Below are 20,117 nucleotides of genomic sequence, written 5' to 3'. Positions count from 1 at the left end.
AGTCGTCAGCCGGCGGGATCGGGACTGGGATCGGGTGAAGCCGGTGGCAGCAGTTCTGGCAGCTCACACTCCAAGTCCTTCGACCAGCTGCGCTTCCCGGTGTGTGTGAGCGGCTCTGTGTGTGACGGCGGAGACTCTCTCAGCGTGACGTCTGCGGGATCCAGCAGCTCTGATGTGGAGGAGCTCAACATCAGCTTCATCTCGGAGTCTCCCGACGCTCCGGAGCGGAAGGTGAGGAGATCTGATGAGTGTGTGTGTGTGTGTGTGTGCGTGTGCGCTAGAGATCTGATGATGCTCAGTGACCATCATTAGAGGTGCAACGGATCACAAAAAATCTTTGTTAAAGCTGTATTAATGACAGGAATATTAGGCTGCTGTCCCTTTAAGACGCACAGATAACGCGCGAGTCCTGATTTCCGCCTCTTCCCCGTTTAAAACAGTTTGAATGTGTAAATTGGCAAGACAAAACACGGCCAAAAGACACACTTTCATTCTACGATGGTTAAATGTTGCAGTTAATCCGCGAATCGCATGCGTGCCGACCCGTGGGGAGCTGATCCGCACGCATCACGATCACCTGATCCGCTGCACCGCTAGCGTCTCCAGAGGACGGGGGTTTGCAGTGTGTGTCCCAGACAGCAGCACAACACCTCCTGTCACGCGTCCCATCATGCATCAGCCTAACCCAGGGCTTTAAACGGGCTGCTGTGGCCTGAGGATGGCCGGGGTTCACAGGTCACTGAGGCCGAGGGATTGCTCCAGAACCTGCACATTTTCTCCCAGAGTTCCGTTGGTCAGGCACATGTGACCCGTGCTGCAGCTGAAGGAGTCTGAATGCCAACAGGCTGGTTTCCAGATACAGGCACAACAAGTGAAAAATGTCCATTTTGAGGTTTTCACAAAAATGAGTTCAAATGAGTTTTTCCTTCAAGTTTTCCGCTTGCAGACGACTCCATTGACTAAACCAGGGTTCACCAATCTCGGTCCTGGAGGGCCGCTGTCCTGCAGAGTTTAGCTCCAACCAGCTCCAACACACCTGTTTGAAAGTTTCTAGTATGCCTAATGAGACCTTGATTAGCTGGTTCAGGTGTGTTTAATTGGGGTTGGAGCTAAACTCTGCAGGACAGCGGCCCTCCAGGACCGAGATTGGTGAACCCTGGACTAAACGATTCCCATTCACACGGATCCAGGAAACCGACTAAAAGCCTGTGTTCTGCTGCCAGGCCAGTAGATGGCGATGAACACTGTAGCTGAACACGTAACACGCATGTGCATGACGTCTCGTCTCCAGAGATTCGCCTTTCTGCTGTTTACACTGAGACTGCTTGCAGAAACTTGCAAACTTGCAAAAGTTTGTTTCAGGCGCCCGAACACACAGTTTAAACGAACAGCCGAAATGCAGACGTGTTTAGTTGAAAGCGGTGTCGTGTGGACAGACCCTCAGTCCTCGTCTAGCGCTGAGAGGAAAACCATCTTACTCGCGCTGACGGACACATCCGAAGCACACACACACACACACACACACACTCTCAGACAGCACTCGATCCTGATATACACACACACACACACACACACACACACTCTCAGACAGCACTCGATCCTGATATACACACACACACACACACACACACACACACACTCTCTTAGACAGCGCTCGATCCTGATACACACACACACACACACACTCTCAGACAGCACTCGATCCTGATATACACACACACACACACACACACACACTCTCAGACAGCACTCGATCCTGATATACACACACACACACACACACACACACACACACACACACACACACACACACACTCTCAGACAGCACTCGATCCTGATATACACACACACACACACACACACACACACACACACACACACACTCTCAGACAGCACTCGATCCTGATATATACACACACACACACACACACACACACACTCTCAGACAGCACTCGATCCTGATATATACACACACACACACACACACTCAGACAGCGCTCGATCCTGATATACACACACACACACACACACTCTCAGACAGCACTCGATCCTGATATATACACACACACACACACACACTCAGACAGCGCTCGATCCTGATACACACACACACACACACACACACACACACACACACACACACACACACACACACACACTCTCAGACAGCACTCGATCCTGATATATACACACACACACACACACACTCAGACAGCGCTCGATCCTGACACACACACACACACACACACACTCAGACAGTGCTCGATCCTGATACACACACACACACACTCAGACAGCGCTCGATCCTGATACACACACACACACACACACTCAGACAGCGCTCGATCCTGATACACACACACACACACACACACACACACACACAGACACACTCAGACGGCGCTCGATCCTGATACACACACACACACACACACACACACACTCAGACAGTGCTCGATCCTGATACACACACACACACACACACACACACAGACACACTCAGACAGCGCTCGATCCTGATACACACACACACACACACACACTCTCAGACAGCGCTCGATCCTGATACACACACACACACACACACACACACTCTCAGACAGCGCTCGATCCTGATACACACACACACACACACACACACACACACACTCAGACAGCGCTCGATCCTGATACACACACACACATCATCTGTTGTCTGAAGTGAACGTTTGGTGAACTGTTGGGGAAATCATCTTGTGTGTTGCGTTATATTAGATGGTCTGAATATATATGGGCTGTTTCATTAATGTTAATCAAACAATTGTGATGTGTGGCACATGTGGTGTTATTACCAGGGATGTTAAGGTGTGGTTGCTATCGTGATTTTGTTTTGGAACCTTCAGAAAGCAAACTCGATTAGAAAATAACAATAACCCATGTTTGAAGATTTGGGATTGCGACTCGTTTTGCCAGCACAGGTCACATGACAAGTGCGTCCGGATCCACACCAAAACAATCAGTCCTTTCATCCCTTAAAACTCATCTTTGATCACCAAAATTACATGTTTAAATGTTTTTTCCTTCTTTATGGATATCCTACATATCTTGAATGTAACTCGACACCCTTGCCTCATTTAGTATGCGCGGTTCTATGAATATGCAGATGAGCCCCGCCTCCACTCACTCCCTCAGCTCAGAGATCCACTGGTTGGCGATCACACGTTGATCTGATTGGTTACAAGGTAGTTTGTGACGTCAGAAACACCAGCGATTTCAAAGCGTGTGTTTGAGACTGTCTTTGGTTCACTGCAGTTTTAAGGAGGAAATACTGTCGACTTATGAATTTAAAAACGTATAAAGTTAAAGCGTATTAAAAACAGCACATAGACAGGTGTGTGTGTGTGTGCTCTCTCACTGTCAGTGACTGTAGCTTTACTTCTTCCTATAGACCTCAACGCCCTTCGCTAAACATTCCAATTCTACCGTAGGGAAGTGCGGCCCTACAGGAGACCTGATACCCACGGTACTCTCTCTCTCTCACTCTCTCTCATATCTCACTCTCTCTATCACTCTCTCACTCTCATCTCACTCTCTCTCTCTTATCTCACTCTCTCTATCACTCTCTCACTCTCATCTCACTCTCACTCTCTCTCTCTTATCTCACTCTCTCTATCACTCTCTCACTCTCATCTCACTCTCTCTCTCTTATCTCACTCTCTCTATCACTCTCTCACTCTCATCTCACTCTCTCACTCTCATCTCACTCTCTCTCTCTATCACTCTCTCACTCTCATCTCACTCTCTCTTATATCACTCTCTGTCTCATCTCTCTCTCTCTCTTATCTCACTCTATCACTCTCTCACTCGCATCTCACTCTCTCTATCACACACTCGCTCTCTCTCTCACTCCATCACTCTCTCTATCACACACTCTCTCTCTCACTCCATCACTCTCTCTCTCTCATATCTCACTCTCTCATCTCACTCTATCACTCTCATCTCACTCTCTCTCTTATATCACTCTGTCTCATCTCTCTCTCTCTTATCTCACTCTATCTCTCTCTCTCTCTCATCTCACTCTCTCTATCACACACTCGCTCTCTCTCACTCCATCACTCTCTCTATCACACACTCTCTCTCTCACTCCATCACTCTCTCTCTCATATCTCACTCTCTATCACTCTCATCTCACTCTATCACTCTCATCTCACTCTATCACTCTCATCTCACTCTATCACTCTCATCTCACTCTCTATCACACACACTCTCTCTCTCACACACACTCTCTCTCTCTATCACACACTCTCTCTCTTATCTCACACTCTCTCTCTTATCTCACTCTCATCTCACTCTCTCACTCCATCACTCTCTCTCTCTCTCTCATATCTCACTCTCTCTATTACTCTCTCTATCACACACTCTCTCTCTCACTCCATCACTCTCTCTCTCTCATCTCACTCTCTATCACACACACTCTCTCATCTCACTCGCTCTCACTCTATTACTCTCTTATCTCACTCTCTCTATCATTCTCTCACTCTTATCTCACTCTCTCTCTTTATCTATCACTCTCTCTCACTATCTCTCTCTCTCTCTCTCTCACTCCGTCTCTCGCCCGTCCAGTCATCTCTCTCATCCATTCTGGCCGAGCTCATCACCACTGCCGTTCGTTGTGTCAGCGTTTCTGATGTGCGTGTCTTTCTGTGTGTAAGTGTGAGTGTGTGTTTGTGGTCACCACATGATGGTCACTCACTGAGACTGTGGATTGTATCTGGTCTGGAATCATCATTCCTCTGTCACTAATTAAATCAGAAGCTCAAACGTCTTCAATCTCTCTCTCTCTCTCTCTCTCTCTCTCTCTCTCTCTCCCCCCCCCCCCTGCAGTTCTGGGAGTCCTCTTCTCTGTCGTCTCTGGACGCGTCGGGTCTGGGTTCTGGTTCTGGCTCCGGCTCCAGCAGTGCCTCCTCGTCTTCAGTGTCGGTCTCGCTCGCCCGCTCACACAAGCGCTCGGTGTCGGGCGTGTCCAGCTACTCGTCTCTCTCTCTGCCGCTCTACAACCAGCAGGTGGACGACTGCTGCATCATCAGGGTCAGCATGGATGTGGACAACGGAAACCTGTACAAGAGCATACTGGTGAGACTGGGGGAGCATACTGGTGAGACTGGGGGAGCATACTGGGGAGACTGGAGGAGCATACTGGGGAGACTGGGGGAGCATACTGGGGAGACTGGGGGAGTATACTGGGGAGACTGGGGGAGCATACTGGTGAGACTGGGGGAGACTGGGGGAGCATACTGGTGAGACTGGGGGAGCATACTGGTGAGACTGGGGGAGCATACTGGTGAGACTGGGGGAGCATACTGGGGAGACTGGGGGAACATACTGGGGAGACTGGGGGAGCATACTGGTGAGACTGGAGGAGCATACTGGTGAGACTGGGGGAGCATACCGGGAGACTGGGGGAGCATACCGGTGAGACTGGAGGAGCATACTGGGGAGACTGGGGGAGCATACCGGGGAGACTGGGGGAGCATACCGGGGAGACTGGGGGAGCATACTGGTGAGACTGGGGGAGCATACTGGGGAGACTGGAGGAGCATACTGGGGAGACTGGGGGAGCATACTGGGGAGACTGGGGGAGTATACTGGGGAGACTGGGGGAGCATACTGGTGAGACTGGGGGAGACTGGGGGAGCATACTGGTGAGACTGGGGGAGCATACTGGTGAGACTGGGGGAGCATACTGGTGAGACTGGGGGAGCATACTGGGGAGACTGGGGGAACATACTGGGGAGACTGGGGGAGCATACTGGTGAGACTGGAGGAGCATACTGGTGAGACTGGGGGAGCATACCGGGAGACTGGGGGAGCATACCGGTGAGACTGGAGGAGCATACTGGGGAGACTGGGGGAGCATACTGGGGAGACTGGGGGAGCATACTGGGGAGACTGGGGGAGCATACCGGGGAGACTGGGGGAGCATACCGGTGAGACTGGGGGAGCATACTGGGGAGACTGGGGGAGCATACGGGGGAGACTGGGGGAGCATACCGGGGAGACTGGGGGAGCATACCGGTGAGACTGGGGGAGCATACTGGGGAGACTGGGGGAGCATACTGGGGAGACTGTGGGAGCATACTGGGAGACTGGGGGAGCATACTGGGGAGACTGGAGGAGCATACTGGGGAGACTGGGGGAGCATACTGGGGAGACTGGGGGAGCATACTGGGGAGACTGGGGGAAAATACTGGTGAGACTGGGGGAGCATACTGGGAGACTGGAGGAAAATACTGGTGAGACTGGGGGAGCATACTGGTGAGACTGGAGAAAAATACTGGGATACTGGGGAGACTGGGGGAGCATACTGGGGAGACTGGGGGAGCATACTGGTGAGACTGGGGGCGCATACTGGGGAGACTGGAGGAGCATACTGGGGAGACTAGGGGAGCATACTGGGGAGACTGGGGGAGCATACTGAGGAGACTGGAGGAAAATACTGGTGAGACTGGGGGAGCATACTGGGGAGACTGGGGGAGCATACCGGGGAGACTGGAGGAGCATACTGGGGAGACTGGAGGAGCATACTGGGGAGACTGGGGGAGCATACTGAGGAGACTGGAGGAAAATACTGGTGAGACTGGGGGAGCATACTGGGGAGACTGGGGGAGCATACCGGGGAGACTGGAGGAGCATACTGGGGAGACTGGGGGAGCATACTGGGGAGACTGGGGGAGCATACTGGGGAGACTGGAGGAAAATACTGGTGAGACTGGGGGAGCATACTGGGGAGACTGGGGGAGCATACTGGGGAGACTGGAGGAGCATACTGGGGAGACTGGGGGAGCATACTGGGGAGACTGGGGGAGCATACTGGGGAGACTGGAGGAAAATACTGGTGAGACTGGGGGAGCATACTGGGGAGACTGGGGGAGCATACTGGGGAGACTGGGGGAGCATACCGGTGAGACTGGGGGAGCATACTGGGGAGACTGGAGGAAAATACTGGTGAGACTGGGGGAGCATACCGGTGAGACTGGGGGAGCATACTGGGGAGACTGGAGGAAAATACTGGTGAGACTGGGGGAGCATACCGGTGAGACTGGGGGAGCATACTGGGGAGACTGGGGGAGCATACTGGGGAGACTGGGGGAAAATACTGGTGAGACTGGGGGAGCATACTGGTGAGACTGGGGGAGCATACTGGTGAGACTGGGGGAGCATACTGGGAGACTGGAGGAAAATACTGGTGAGACTGGGGGAGCATACTGGTGAGACTGGAGGAAAATACTGGGATACTGGGGAGACTGGGGGAGCATACTGGGGAGACTGGGGGAGCATACTGGTGAGACTGGAGGAAAACACTGGTGAGACTGGAGGAAAATACTGGTGAGACTGGGGGATCATACTGGTGAGACTGGGGGAGCATACTGGTGAGACTGGAGGAAAACACTGGTGAGACTGGAGGAAAATACTGGTGAGACTGGGGGAGCATACTGGTGAGACTGGGGGAGCATACTGGTGAGACTGGAGGAAAACACTGGTGAGACTGGAGGAAAATACTGGTGAGACTGGGGGATCATACTGGTGAGACTGGGGGAGCATACTGGTGAGACTGGAGGAAAACACTGGTGAGACTGGAGGAAAATACCGGTGAGACTGGGGGAGCATACTGGTGAGACTGGGGGAGCATACTGGTGAGACTGGAGGAAAACACTGGTGTGAGACTGGAGGAAAATACTGGTGAGACTGGGGGAGCATACTGGTGAGACTGGAGGAAAATACCGGTGAGACTGGGGGAGCATACTGGTGAGACTGGGGGAGCATACTGGTGAGACTGGGGGAGCATACTGGGGGAGCATACTGGTGAGACTGGGGGAGCATACTGGTGAGACTGGAGGAAAACACTGGTGTGAGACTGGAGGAAAATACTGGTGAGACTGGGGGAGCATACTGGTGAGACTGGAGGAAAATACCGGTGAGACTGGGGGAGCATACTGGTGAGACTGGGGGAGCATACTGGTGAGACTGGGGGAGCATACTGGGGGAGCATACTGGTGAGACTGGGGGAGCATACCGGTGAGACTGGGGGAGCATACTGGTGAGACTGGAGGAAAACACTGGTGAGACTGGAGGAAAATACCGGTGAGACTGGGGGAGCATACTGGTGAGACTGGAGGAAAATACCGGTGAGACTGGGGGAGCATCGGACATAAAGTCTCAACAGTACCAAAACTGTTTATCATATAAAATAAACATGAATTACATTAATTACCATGAGATACAGTAATGCTAACAAGTTTGAACTCTTTAGTTGTTGTTTTTTTGGCCTGATGATACAGTCAAACCAAAAATTATTTTTACTAGTGGGTGTGATTGGTTGAGCTAAGCTGGTATTATCTAATTGTGTTCTTAAATTTAACAGCTGACAGATATTCAACATAATTCATTTGTGAGATAGTTTAACAGAAGGACGGACAAAACCAGTGAAATATCAACTGATTTGATAACTCTTAACAAGAATAAGTTCTTTTCATAATTTATTGCCATTTTCTAAACTATAGCAAATAAACTGTGATAATGTGAGAAATGTTGAAGGAGTCTGAATACACTTTGGGTTTGACTATCATCATCTAGTCATATCACTATACACAAATACTGCACAGATCTTTGTGTCGTTTCATCCATTCATTGACCCAGGAGTAAATATCTATTGGACAAAGTTTATGTTTATGCAGATCTCCAGGAAAGTCTCAAGGGTTCGCAAACGTTATTTTGGAGCCACTGGCTCTTACAATGGCTGACTTTTGATCATTTCACTCCGAGACAGTCAATTTATCCTTGTTGAAAGTGAACTTGTGTTCCATGTGCTCTCAGGATGTGTGTGTGATTGTGCGTGTGTGTTTGTTCCAGGTCACCAGCCAGGATAAGACTCCTGCGGTAGTGAGGAAAGCCATGGTCAAACACAACCTGGACCGCGAGCGAGCCGAGGATTACGAGCTGGTGCAGAAAATCAGTGAGGAGAAGGGTCAGTCATCACAAAACACCTATGAATACTGTGTGTGTGTGTGTGTCCGAGTTTGTGTGACAGGGTTTCCGTCAACATTTCTCCGTTATTAACCGCAGATCCCTATTAGATCAAACAGCGCTGACGTGGAAACCAGGAGAAACGTTGTGTCATGAATGACGTTATAGGCTTTAGAAGTCCACAAATCCGCAACATTCACCATGGATTTAATGTAGTAACTCTAACTGTAAAATGCTTTCAAGTAGGCCTACGTCACACATATTTTTACAGCACTTCAAAACTAAAATATTATCATATTTAAATGTTATTTCAAGGATTCAAAGATTCAAGATGTAGGAAAACTTACACTTATTAAAAAATAAAAAAGACATTAAATTACCATTGTAACCAGTGGCTGACATTTCCACTCCCAAATATAATTCTTTTAATCATTTTGCTTTTGAATTATTACTTCGACATTATAAATAAAAATTCTGCCCTTAAAATGTTAATCTGGAGCCTTGCAAACTCAAAATAAAACTGCATATTGTACTTTCTGTGATTAAAGTCTATGTATTACCAAGGCATTTGTCAGTAATAAAGTCAAACTGTGGTAAGCTGTGAATAACTGCGTTGAGGATGATTTAAGATGTTCTGCTTGTGCGCCTAAAAATCACCTTATACGCCTTTTTAAAAATCAAGGAAATTTCTCTGGCATTCCTTTCTTTTTGCTGTATCTAAACCGTGACACCACTGTATCGTATCGAACCGTTACACCCCTAATATCCAAGTACACGATACAGCTTTTACTCTTCAGCTCAATCATGTGTTCATGAGGGGAAATCAGTCTGATTAAGGAAAGCGATATCTTTGTCATTGTGTCCTTTCAGTGGTTAAAATAACCAGTCATTGCATGTGCTGCACTTTATTAGTATAATATTTTTATAAGTTTATTTTTATTTATCTATTTACCTTTTTTAGAATTAGAAGGATAAAATATAGCTGCGAGCAGCGATTACGGGCCCAAGCCGGTGGCACCGCAACCCCGATGCCTTTAGTTACCTAAAGGCACCGGGGTGGCGGTGCCGCCGGCTTTGGCCCTTCATCGCTGCTCGCAGCTATATTTATATATATATATATATATATATATATATATATATATATAATCTTGAATGTATTTTTTATCATGTTGAAAAAGTTTGGTGTGAATAAAATAAACCACTTAGGAGGAGTAACTAAAAACTCAGAGTCTGACATATCCAAAAAATCCACATTCAAACCAAAATATCTGACTTCCTGTTGCTCGGAGCTAATGACTGTAAATTAGAAAGTTGTCCGGCTCGATGAGACCAATATGCGTACTGATTTTTGTAACTGTGGGTAAAAGTAACCCCCCCACTTTTGATAAAAGCATTTTGAAAGTGACACACTTCCTGCTACCAGTTGGTGGCGCTATAACTTTGACTCACAATAGTTACATCCATCTGACCGGCCTCTTACCATGAACACACTGCTGAAGTTTCATCAAGATCAGTTAATGTATGCAGAAGTTATAACACTTCGTGTTTCTCTTTTCTCGCCATAAATTTGTTTCCTCGCCACGGCCAAACCGTTCGAGATATCAAAAATCCGTCCGCAATTTAGCATCCTCAATGTCTTGACTTCATGCACACCGAGTTTGGTGGGGATTGGATGAATTCTCTAGGAGGAGTAGTTCACATTCCACAGCAAGCGTTTTCCAAACAACCCATAATAGCTGACTTCCTGTTGGGCGGAGCTAATAACTTAGACTGCGGAAGTTGTTCGGCCCGATGAGATCTATATGTGTACCGAGTTTCATATTAATTCATGCAAGTGTGTTTGACATATGGACCAAGTTTTCAGACCGTGTTCAAGGGGGCGCTGTTGAGCCCCCTGCCACGCCCGGGTACCAGCTTCAGCCCGGCACTGATGGCCGTGGGTTCTGACCTGTGTGTAAAGTTTCAAGAGTTTTTGAGCACGTTAAGGACCCCAAAAGCCCCTGAAACCTTGATTAACAATATAAAAGCAATAGTCAAATCCCCCCCTCCCCTCACACACACAGAGACACAGAGAGAGGGAGAGAAAATTCTTCAGAAAATCCACATTCAAACCAAAATATCTCTTTTCCTGTTGGTCAGAGATCGTTAATGTAAATTAGAAAGTTGTCCGTCTTGATGAGAACAATACACATACCAAGTTTTGTTGCTGTTGATAAAACTAACCCCCCCCATTTATGACTAAAGGTGGCGCTACTGAGCCCCTCACCACGCCCGTTTCTGAAACTTTGCACAAGTCTACGGGCTAATAAGTGTGATGTGTCTGTCGAGTTTCATTCAATTTCAAGTATGTTAAGAGTCTCAAAAGCATCAAAAAACAATATTAAAGTTTGATGCGTTGCCACGACAACAGTATTAAAGATATCAAAAATCCTTTCACAGGTCTACATCTGCCGTGTGTTTACATTATACACATAAAGTTTGAAGCAAATCGGGTAAAAATAAGAGGGTGATTTCAAAGCATTTTGAAAGTGACACACTTCCTGCTGCCAGTTGGTGGCGCTATAACTTTGACTCACAATAGTCACATCCTTGTGTTCGGCCTCTTACAACGAACACACTGCTGAAGTTTCATCAAGATCAGATAATGTATGCTGAAGTTATAACACACTTCCTGTGTCCCTTATTCGCCATAAATTCGTTTCCTTGCCACGGCCAAACCGTTTGAGATATCAAAAATCCGTCCGCAATTTAGCATCCTCAATGTCTTGACTTCATGCACACCGAGTTTGGTGGGGATGGGATGAATTTTCTAGGAGGAGTAGTTCACATTCCACAGCAAGCGTTTTCCAAACAACCCATAATAGCCGACTTCCTGTTGGGCTGGCGTGAAACTTGACAGAGGGAAAGTTGTTCGGCCCGATGAGATCTATATGTGTACCGAGTTTCATATTAATTCATGCAAGCGTGTTTGATATATGGACCAAGTTTTCAGACCCCGTTCAAGGGGGCGCTGTTGAGCCCCCCTGCCACGCCCGTTTCTGAAACTTTTCACATGTCTACTGGCTAATAAATGTGATGTATCTGTCGAGTTTCATCCAATTTCAAGCATGCTAAGAGTCTCAAACGCATCCGAAAAGAATATTAAAGTTTGATGCGTTGCCACGGCAACAGTATCTAAGATATCAATAATTCTTTCACAGGTCTACATCTGCCGTGTGTCTACATTATACACATAAAGTTTGAAGCAAATCGGGTAAAATTAAGAGGGTGAATTCAAAGAATTTTGAAAGTGACACACTTCCTGCTGCCAGTTGGTGGCGCTATAACTTTGACTCACAATAGTCACATCCATGTGATCGGCCTCTTACAACAAACACACTGCTGAAGTTTCATCAAGATCAGTTAATGTATGCAGAAGTTATAACACACTTCCTGTGTCCCATTATTCGCCATAAATTTGTTTCCTCGCCACGGCCAAACCGTTTGAGATATCAAAAATCCGTTCGCAAGAATTCATCCTCAATGTCTTGACTTTATTCTCACCGAGTTTGGTGGCGATCGGATGAAATCCCTAGGAGGAGTATTTCACATTCCATTGTATGCGTTTTCCAAACAACGTATAATAACCGACTTCCTGTTGGGCTTTTGTAAAACTTAGAGCACGAAAGTTGTTCGGCCCGATGAGATCTATATGTGTACTGAGTTTCATATTATTACATGCAAGCGTGTTTGATTTATGGACCAAGTTTTCGGACCCCATTCCAGGGGGCGCTGTCGAGCCCCCCTGCCACGCCCCGGTACCAGCTTCAGCCCGGCCCTGATGGCCGCGGGTTCTGACGTGTGTGCAAAATTTCAAGAGTTTTTGAGCATGTTAAGGGCCCCAAAAGTGGCAAAAAGGCAAAAAAAAAAATAATGAAGAAAAAAAAAAAAAAATATAGCTGCGAGCAGCGATTACGGGCCCAAGCCGGTGGCACCGCAACCCCGGTGCCTTTAGTTACCTAAAGGCACCGGGGTGGCGGTACCGCCGGCTTTGGCCCTTCATCGCTGCTTGCAGCTATATTTATATATATATATATATATATATATATATAAAAGACAGAAAATATTACTTGACTTACCTTATTCTGATTTTATGATACACTCAAAATATTCCACAACAAATCCTTTAAATTTAATGTAAAAATAAAAATGAAAGTAAGCAGTGTTGGGCTCACGTAACCCTCTCATTAGAATCAAAATGTTTCAACATTTGCAATGTATTTGGATGCTAAACTATTCTTTATTATAGGCTTTGTTCTTCACTCGTGTTCCAATATCGACGGAAAAAATCATCCTCTTCACACGCGCAAAAATGAGCTTGAAACATCACAGTGGAGCGGTGCTTACTGTGAATGTACGAATTGTACTACTGACTATTTAGAGCAGTGTAATTTTTATATGTTAGGTTAACTATTTTATTATTATATTTTATTAAGGCTATAATGAACAGGCTGCGATGTCAAGATTGCAATGCTGGAATGTGTGTTTGTGTGTGTGTGTGTGTGTGTGTGTGTGTGTGTGTGTGTGTGTGTGTGTGTGTGTGTGTGTGTGTGTGTATGTGTGTTCATGTTTTTCTATCCCGGTGGGGACTTCAACCTGAATGCACACAGACTCATGGGGACTCGTGTCACAATGGGGACCTAAATAGAGGTCCCCATGGGTAAACAAGCTTATAAATCATACAGAATGAGTTTTTTTGGAAATGTAAAAATGCAGAAAGTTTTCTGGGATAGGTAGGTTTAGGGGTAGGGTTAGTGTGAGGAGATAGAATATACAGTTTGTACAGTATAAAAACCATTAAGTCTATGGAGAGTCCCCACAAAGATAGTAAACCGTGTGTGTGTGTGTGTGTGGCGTGGGCGCGATTGAACAGTGGACACATAAAAACATACTCCGTTATTATACAGGACGACATTCAAACTGCAAAGTGTTAACTTATATTTGTGTACAGTCGCAATAAAACACAACATTGTGCTTTTGTAAAATAATTTCAAGCAATCCACCCCCCGAAAGGCGCTAATTTTAAAATGAAACTAAAATGCTCATGGCTGCACGGGCATTCATAACGGTGCGCATCCACGGCGAGGAACGAGCAGAACAGAGTGAACATTTTTCCGTTAATTCCTACTTCCATAGGAATTCATTTGAAACGCTCGCTCAACCACTATCAATGTCAGTGCGGACGAGCATATTTTACTTTCGTTTTTAAGTTGGCGATTCAAAAGCCCCCAGCGGTGTCACACGTCGATTAACCGGTGGTAAAATATTCTCACCGTCACAAACCTAGTATATTTTTATGTAGATACAATAGGCCTACCTGATTTTGAACACAAGAGGGCAGTATAGCCCTATGTATGACTTGACTTTTATGGTACTAAATAGTACAATTACTATTTTTAAACTTATAAATAATTATTAAATTGAAAAAAAAAAAGAATAAAATGGGTTTAATTGTGATATTTGTATACTTTTATATAGAAATAAATGGTTTTTAATTACATTTTTAGAAGATGAGGCTTTTAGTTTCCTTTTTGTACATTACTTTAGTCCCTCACTATAGCAAAACCGTTTGAGATGTTTAATATCCGTTCACAATTTAGCATCTTTAATGCATTTTCATCATTTTGAAAAAGTTTGGTGTGAATAAAATAAACCAGTTAGGAAGAGTAGTTAAAAACTCAGAGTCTGAAATATCCAAAAAATCCACATTCAAACCAAAATATCTGACTTCCTTTTGCTCTGAGCTAATAACTGTAAATTAGAAAGTTGTCTGGCTCGGTGAGACCAATATATATTATGATTTTTGTAACTGTTGGTAAAACTAACCCCCCCACTTTTGTCAAAAGCATGTTGAAAGTGACACACTTCCTGCTGCCAGTTGGTGGCGCTATAACTTTGACTCACAATAATTACATCCATCTGATCGGCCTCTTACCACGAACACACTGCTGAAGTTTCATCAAGATCAGTTAATGTATGCATAAGTTATTCCACTTCGTGTTTCTCTTTTCTCGCCATAAATTCGTTTCCTCGCCACGGCCAAACCGTTCGAGATATCAAAAATCCGTCCGCAATTTAGAATCCTCAATGTCTTGACTTCATGCACACCGAGTTTGGTGGGGATTGGATGAATTCTCTAGGAGGAGTACTTCGCATTCCACAGCAAGCGTTTTCCAAACAACCCATAATAGCCGACTTCCTGTTGGGCTGGCGTAAAACTTGACAGAGGGAAAGTTGTTCGGCCCGATGAGATCTATATGTGTACCGAATTTCATATTAATTCATGCAAGCGTGTTTGATATATGGACCAAGTTTTCAGACCCCGTTTAAGGGGGCGCCGTTGAGCCCCCCTGCCACGCCCGTTTCTGAAACTTTTCACATGTCTACTGGCTAATAAGTGTGATGTATCTGTTGAGTTTCATCCAATTTCAAGTATGCTAAGAGTCTCAAAAGCATCCGAAAAGAATATTAAAGTTTGATGCGTTGCCACGGCAACAGTATCTAAGATATCAATAATCCTTTCACAGGTCTACATCTGCCATGTGTTTAAATTATACACATAAAGTTTGAAGCAAATCGGGTAAAAATAAGACGGTGATTTCAAAGCATTTTGAAAGTGACACACTTCCTGCTGCCAGTTGGTGGCGCTATAACTCTGACTCACAATAGTCACATCAATGTGATCGGCCTCTTACAATGAACACACTGCTGAAGTTTTATCAAGATCAGTTAATGTATGCAGAAGTTATAACACACTTCCTGTTTCCATTATTCGCCATAAATTAGTTATCTCGCCACGGCCAAACCGTTCGAGATATCAAAAATCCCCTGGCAATTTTTCATCCTCAATGTCTTGACTTCATGCTGACCGAGTTTGGAGGCGATTGGATGAATTCCCCAGGAGGAGTATTTCACATTCCATTGCATGCGTTTTCCAAACAACGTATAATAACTGACTTCCTGTTGGGCTTTTGTAAAACTTAGAGCACGAAAGTTGTTCGGCCCGATGAGATCTATATGTGTACTGAGTTTCATATTATTACATGCAAGCGTGTTTGATATATGGACCAAGATTTCGGACCCCATTCCAGGGGGCGCTGTCGAGCCCCCCTGCCACGCCCGGGTACCAGCTTCAGTCCGGCCCTGATGGCCGTGGGTTCTGACCTGTGTGCAGAGTTTCAAGAGTTTTCGAGCATGTTAAGGGCCCCAAAAGCCCCTGAAACCTTGAAAAACAAAGATTAAATGGAATAGACAAATCCCCCCCCCCACACACACACAGACACACACAGAGAGAGAGAAAATTCTCCAGAAAATCCACATTCAAACCAAAATATCTGACTTCCTGTGGGTCTGAGGTTATGACTGTAAATTAGAAATGTGTCCTGCTTGATGAGAACAATACACCTACCAAGTTTTGTGATTCTAGGAAAAACTAAGCCTCCATTTTTGACTAAAGGTGGCGCTACTGAGCCATTCCACCACGCCCGTTTCTGAAACTTTGCACATGTCTACTGGATAATAAATGTGATGTGTCTGTCGAGTTTCATGCATTTTCAAGCATGTGAAGAGTCTCAAAAGCATCCGAAAAGAATATTAAAGTTTGATGCGTTGCCACGGCAACAGTATCTAAGATATCAATAATCCTTTCACAGGTCTACATCTGCCGTGTGTCTACATTATACACATAAAGTTTTAAGCAAATCGGGTAAAAATAAGAAAGTGATTTCAAAGCATTTTGAAAGTGACACACTTCCTGTTGCCAGTTGGTGGCGCTATAACTTTGACTCACAAAGGTCACATCCATGTGATCGGCCTCTTACAACGAATACACTGCTGAAGTTTCAGCAAGATCAGTTAATGTATGCAGAAGTTTTAATACACTTCCTGTGTCCCATTATTCGCCATAAATTCGTTTCATCGCCACGGCCAAACCATTCGAGATATCAAAAATCTGTTCGCAAGAATTCATCCTCAATGTCTTGACTTCATTCACACCGAGTTTGGCGGCGATCGGATGAATTCCCTAGGAGGAGTATTTCACATTCCATTGTATGCGTTTTCCAAACAACGTATAATAACCAACTTCCTGTTGGGCTTTTGTAAAACTTAGAGCACAAAAGTTGTGCGGCCCGATGAGATCTATATGTGTACTGAGTTTCATATTATTACATGCAAGCGTGTTTGATATATGGACCAAGATTTCGGACCCCATTCCAGGGGGCGCTGTCAAGCCCCCCTGCCACGCCCCGGTACCAGCTTCAGTCCGGCCCTGATGGCCGCGGGTTCTGACCTGTGTGCAAAGTTTCAAGAGTTTTTGAGCATGTTAAGGGCCCCAAAAGTGGCAAAAAGGCAAAAAAAAAAATAATGAAGAAAAAAAAAAAAAATAATCCTTACGAAAACAATAGGGCCTTCGCCCTTTCAGGGCTTGGGCCCTAATAATCCTTACGAAAACAATAGGGCCTCCGCCCTTTCAGGGCTTGGGCCCTAAAAAGATACTTTTAGCCAAGTGAGATCTCTGATGAAAAACGTAGTGCTTGAAAAGTCCTTAAAAGTCCTGGAATTTCATTTTCCAGTGTCTGTACGAACCCTGGCGTGAGTGTGTGTGTGTGTGTGTGTGTGAATACAGAATAAAACAGCTGCTATAAACAGTACCTGCTTTGATTTTTGCATTCAGTGATTCTTCTGTTGTTCTGTTTCAGAGCTCAAGATTCCCGACAACGCCAACGTTTTTTACGCCATGAACTCGACGGCCAACTATGACTTTGTCCTGAAGAAGAGGGGTTTCCCGCGAGGAAGCCGGAGCAAACACGTGGCCAGCTCTACTCTTCCTCGCATGAAGCAGAAAGGGCTGAAGATCGCCAAGGGAATCTTCTGAATCTCCGAGCTCGTGTTGTGGCTGAATGTTGAGGTTCGGCAGGAACCAGGACAACCTCACGCAAATCTGTGTTTACAGTCATTCCCCAATCTCCCAACGTTAGTCTGTGATGTCAGCTGATCCGGACCGGAGCATTGAAGCAGCGAGTCGTGAACCACGGTCCCAGAATGGTCTCCGTCACATGATGCTGTGGTCATCCGGCTGATCACATGACACGCACGCATCATCAGAATGTTTTTCCTGGTTACGCTCAGGCCGATGAAATGTCTCATGCTTTGATTTCTCACGTTCGTTCACTCATTCAGAGCCGGAAGTGGTTTTGTTGTTAAAAAAATGAGATTAAAAAAAGGAAAAGGTGTTTGTTTATCAATGAACAAGTCTTCAGTAGTGAACGTCTCCATCTCAGCGACCCTTGACCTCCGTATCTCATCGAGAGACTCTGTCCTAGTCTCGGTCCTTCTGCACTGTGATGCGGTCTCTGTCCCCACACTAATATTCGACCGCAGCGTCTGAAGTAAAGGTGTGAGGATTGGAGGTGTTCAGAGACGTTGGCTGCGGTCGTGATGAACTGCACTGAGAAACGAGAGAACAACGTGAAATGTGAATCTGCACACATAAAGACACATTAACATGAACTGTAATGAGAGTATGTTTTGTTTTACCTGTAGTTCAGTGATGGTTCTTGACTGATACACACAGCTGGGAGACACGGACCTGCCATATTCCTAGAGTCCTTTATACGTGACTGTACGAGTGTGTGTGTGTGTGTGTGTGTGTGTGCGTGCATGTGCTTGACATATGTTTTAATGTCTTTGTATGTGTGTTCATGTCTTGTGTTTCATGACGACAAAACCAAAAGGGCCAAAGATCTCTGCGCCTTTAAAGTCCAGTGAGATCAGCACTGCCTGTTCAGGAAAACCAAACGTTTGCCAAGATCTCTCAGATCCGATCGGAAAAACACACATATCTGGTGCCATTTCTTTCTATTTAAGAAAAACACAAAAGAAAGACTCACACACTCTGGTTTTGTATGTTCTTTTTTGTAATTTTTGTACAATATGAATTGTCCTTTGTACTTTCGCCTTTCATTTGGTTTGTGTGCGTGCGTATGTCTATTTATTGATTTGTAAATACTTTTTGTAGCATTGTACATTTAGTTTCTTCTCCCATGTAATTATAAATTAATATGTAAATATGAATATATCTATTGCGAAGTTTATACCACTGCAAATAAGGGATTGTGTTTCTTTCAGCTTCTGTTCGTCGTCTTTTTTTCATGGTTTAAATTTGATATTGTTTTTTCTTTATGATGCACTGTTTCTAATATTGGAGAAAACGACTAATAAACACATGCAGTGCGATTCAATCATAGTCTTGCTTTGTTTTGCTCAGCTTGCTGTTGTTTAGATCGTTTGATGAGAGAAAATGAATGCAGAAATCTACAGTAATGTGGTCAGCAGGTGGCGCTATTGTGATGCCTTCAGCTCTGAAGTTACAGAAATGATCACCGTGCACCATGAAATTAGGTCTTGTGTTCCACGTCTCCTGAAGCCACAGTTAAAAAATTATTCAATAATTTCCCTTCCAATAAAGTGCTGAAATCCCATGTTCTGCGTTAAGAGTAAAAAAAATAGCATTGACGTGTAATCGAACATGACGCACTTGAATAAGAAGAATGGAGAATGACATTTCCGAGCTTCATCTATCTTATAAAATCTATATATGGGCCATTCTACAGAATTGGTGCAAACTGCTGTCCCTCATCCAAAAAACACATTTGAAAAGCATTTAATTATTAAAATCTTAGATGTTTACTAAGATCCTTCAATTATCTATTGAAACCCACAATAATATTTAAGATATCAGTAAGCTTTATATATATAAAATCATAATTTATGGGCTACTTTCAATTAGGAGGTGGCTGTCCCAAACCCTAACCCCTAAATTTCAACTTGTGAAAATGATATTGAATAATTTTTTGCAAATTTTTCCATTCTTGTTTTAAAAAAAATATTTTTGTTTTTTTTAAAAAAATGAAGTTAAAAAAAATATTTATTTTATATTTTATTTTTAAATCATGAAACTTTATCTAAAAAAACATGTCCCGCATTTTCATGTCACTACCAAAACAGTGAATGTTGTAGTCCATTGGCTGAGACTGATTTTAACCACACTCCTACATTTTTGATCAGGAAATATT

The 20,117-nt window shown here is 45.0% G+C and overlaps 1 protein-coding gene across 4 annotated transcripts in view; it reads left to right on the top strand.

Annotated features, from left to right (window-relative positions):
* LOC307174614 (ral guanine nucleotide dissociation stimulator) overlaps window positions 1–19,282 on the top strand; it is a 50,212-nt gene extending 30,930 nt beyond the window's left edge. For 2 of the 4 annotated variants that reach the window (XM_079898580.1, XM_079898578.1), the window contains exons 13-17: window positions 3–231; window positions 3,428–3,502; window positions 4,864–5,112; window positions 8,890–9,004; window positions 17,742–19,282. In XM_079898580.1, coding sequence (XP_079754706.1) covers window positions 3–231; window positions 3,428–3,502; window positions 4,864–5,112; window positions 8,890–9,004; window positions 17,742–17,917 — 844 coding nt within the window. In that variant the 3' untranslated portion in view covers window positions 17,918–19,282. The remainder of the gene's footprint in view (window positions 1–2; window positions 232–3,427; window positions 3,503–4,863; window positions 5,113–8,889; window positions 9,005–17,741) is intronic. The other 2 variants (XM_079898581.1, XM_079898579.1) reach the window with 1 other exon arrangement.
* The last annotated feature ends 835 nt before the right edge of the window (window positions 19,283–20,117 follow it).

The sequence above is a fragment of the Squalius cephalus genome (genome assembly GCF_949319135.1).
Source record: "Squalius cephalus genome assembly, chromosome: 17".
Taxonomy (NCBI): domain Eukaryota; kingdom Metazoa; phylum Chordata; class Actinopteri; order Cypriniformes; family Leuciscidae; genus Squalius; species Squalius cephalus.
This window is presented reverse-complemented; position numbering and strand designations above follow the sequence as displayed.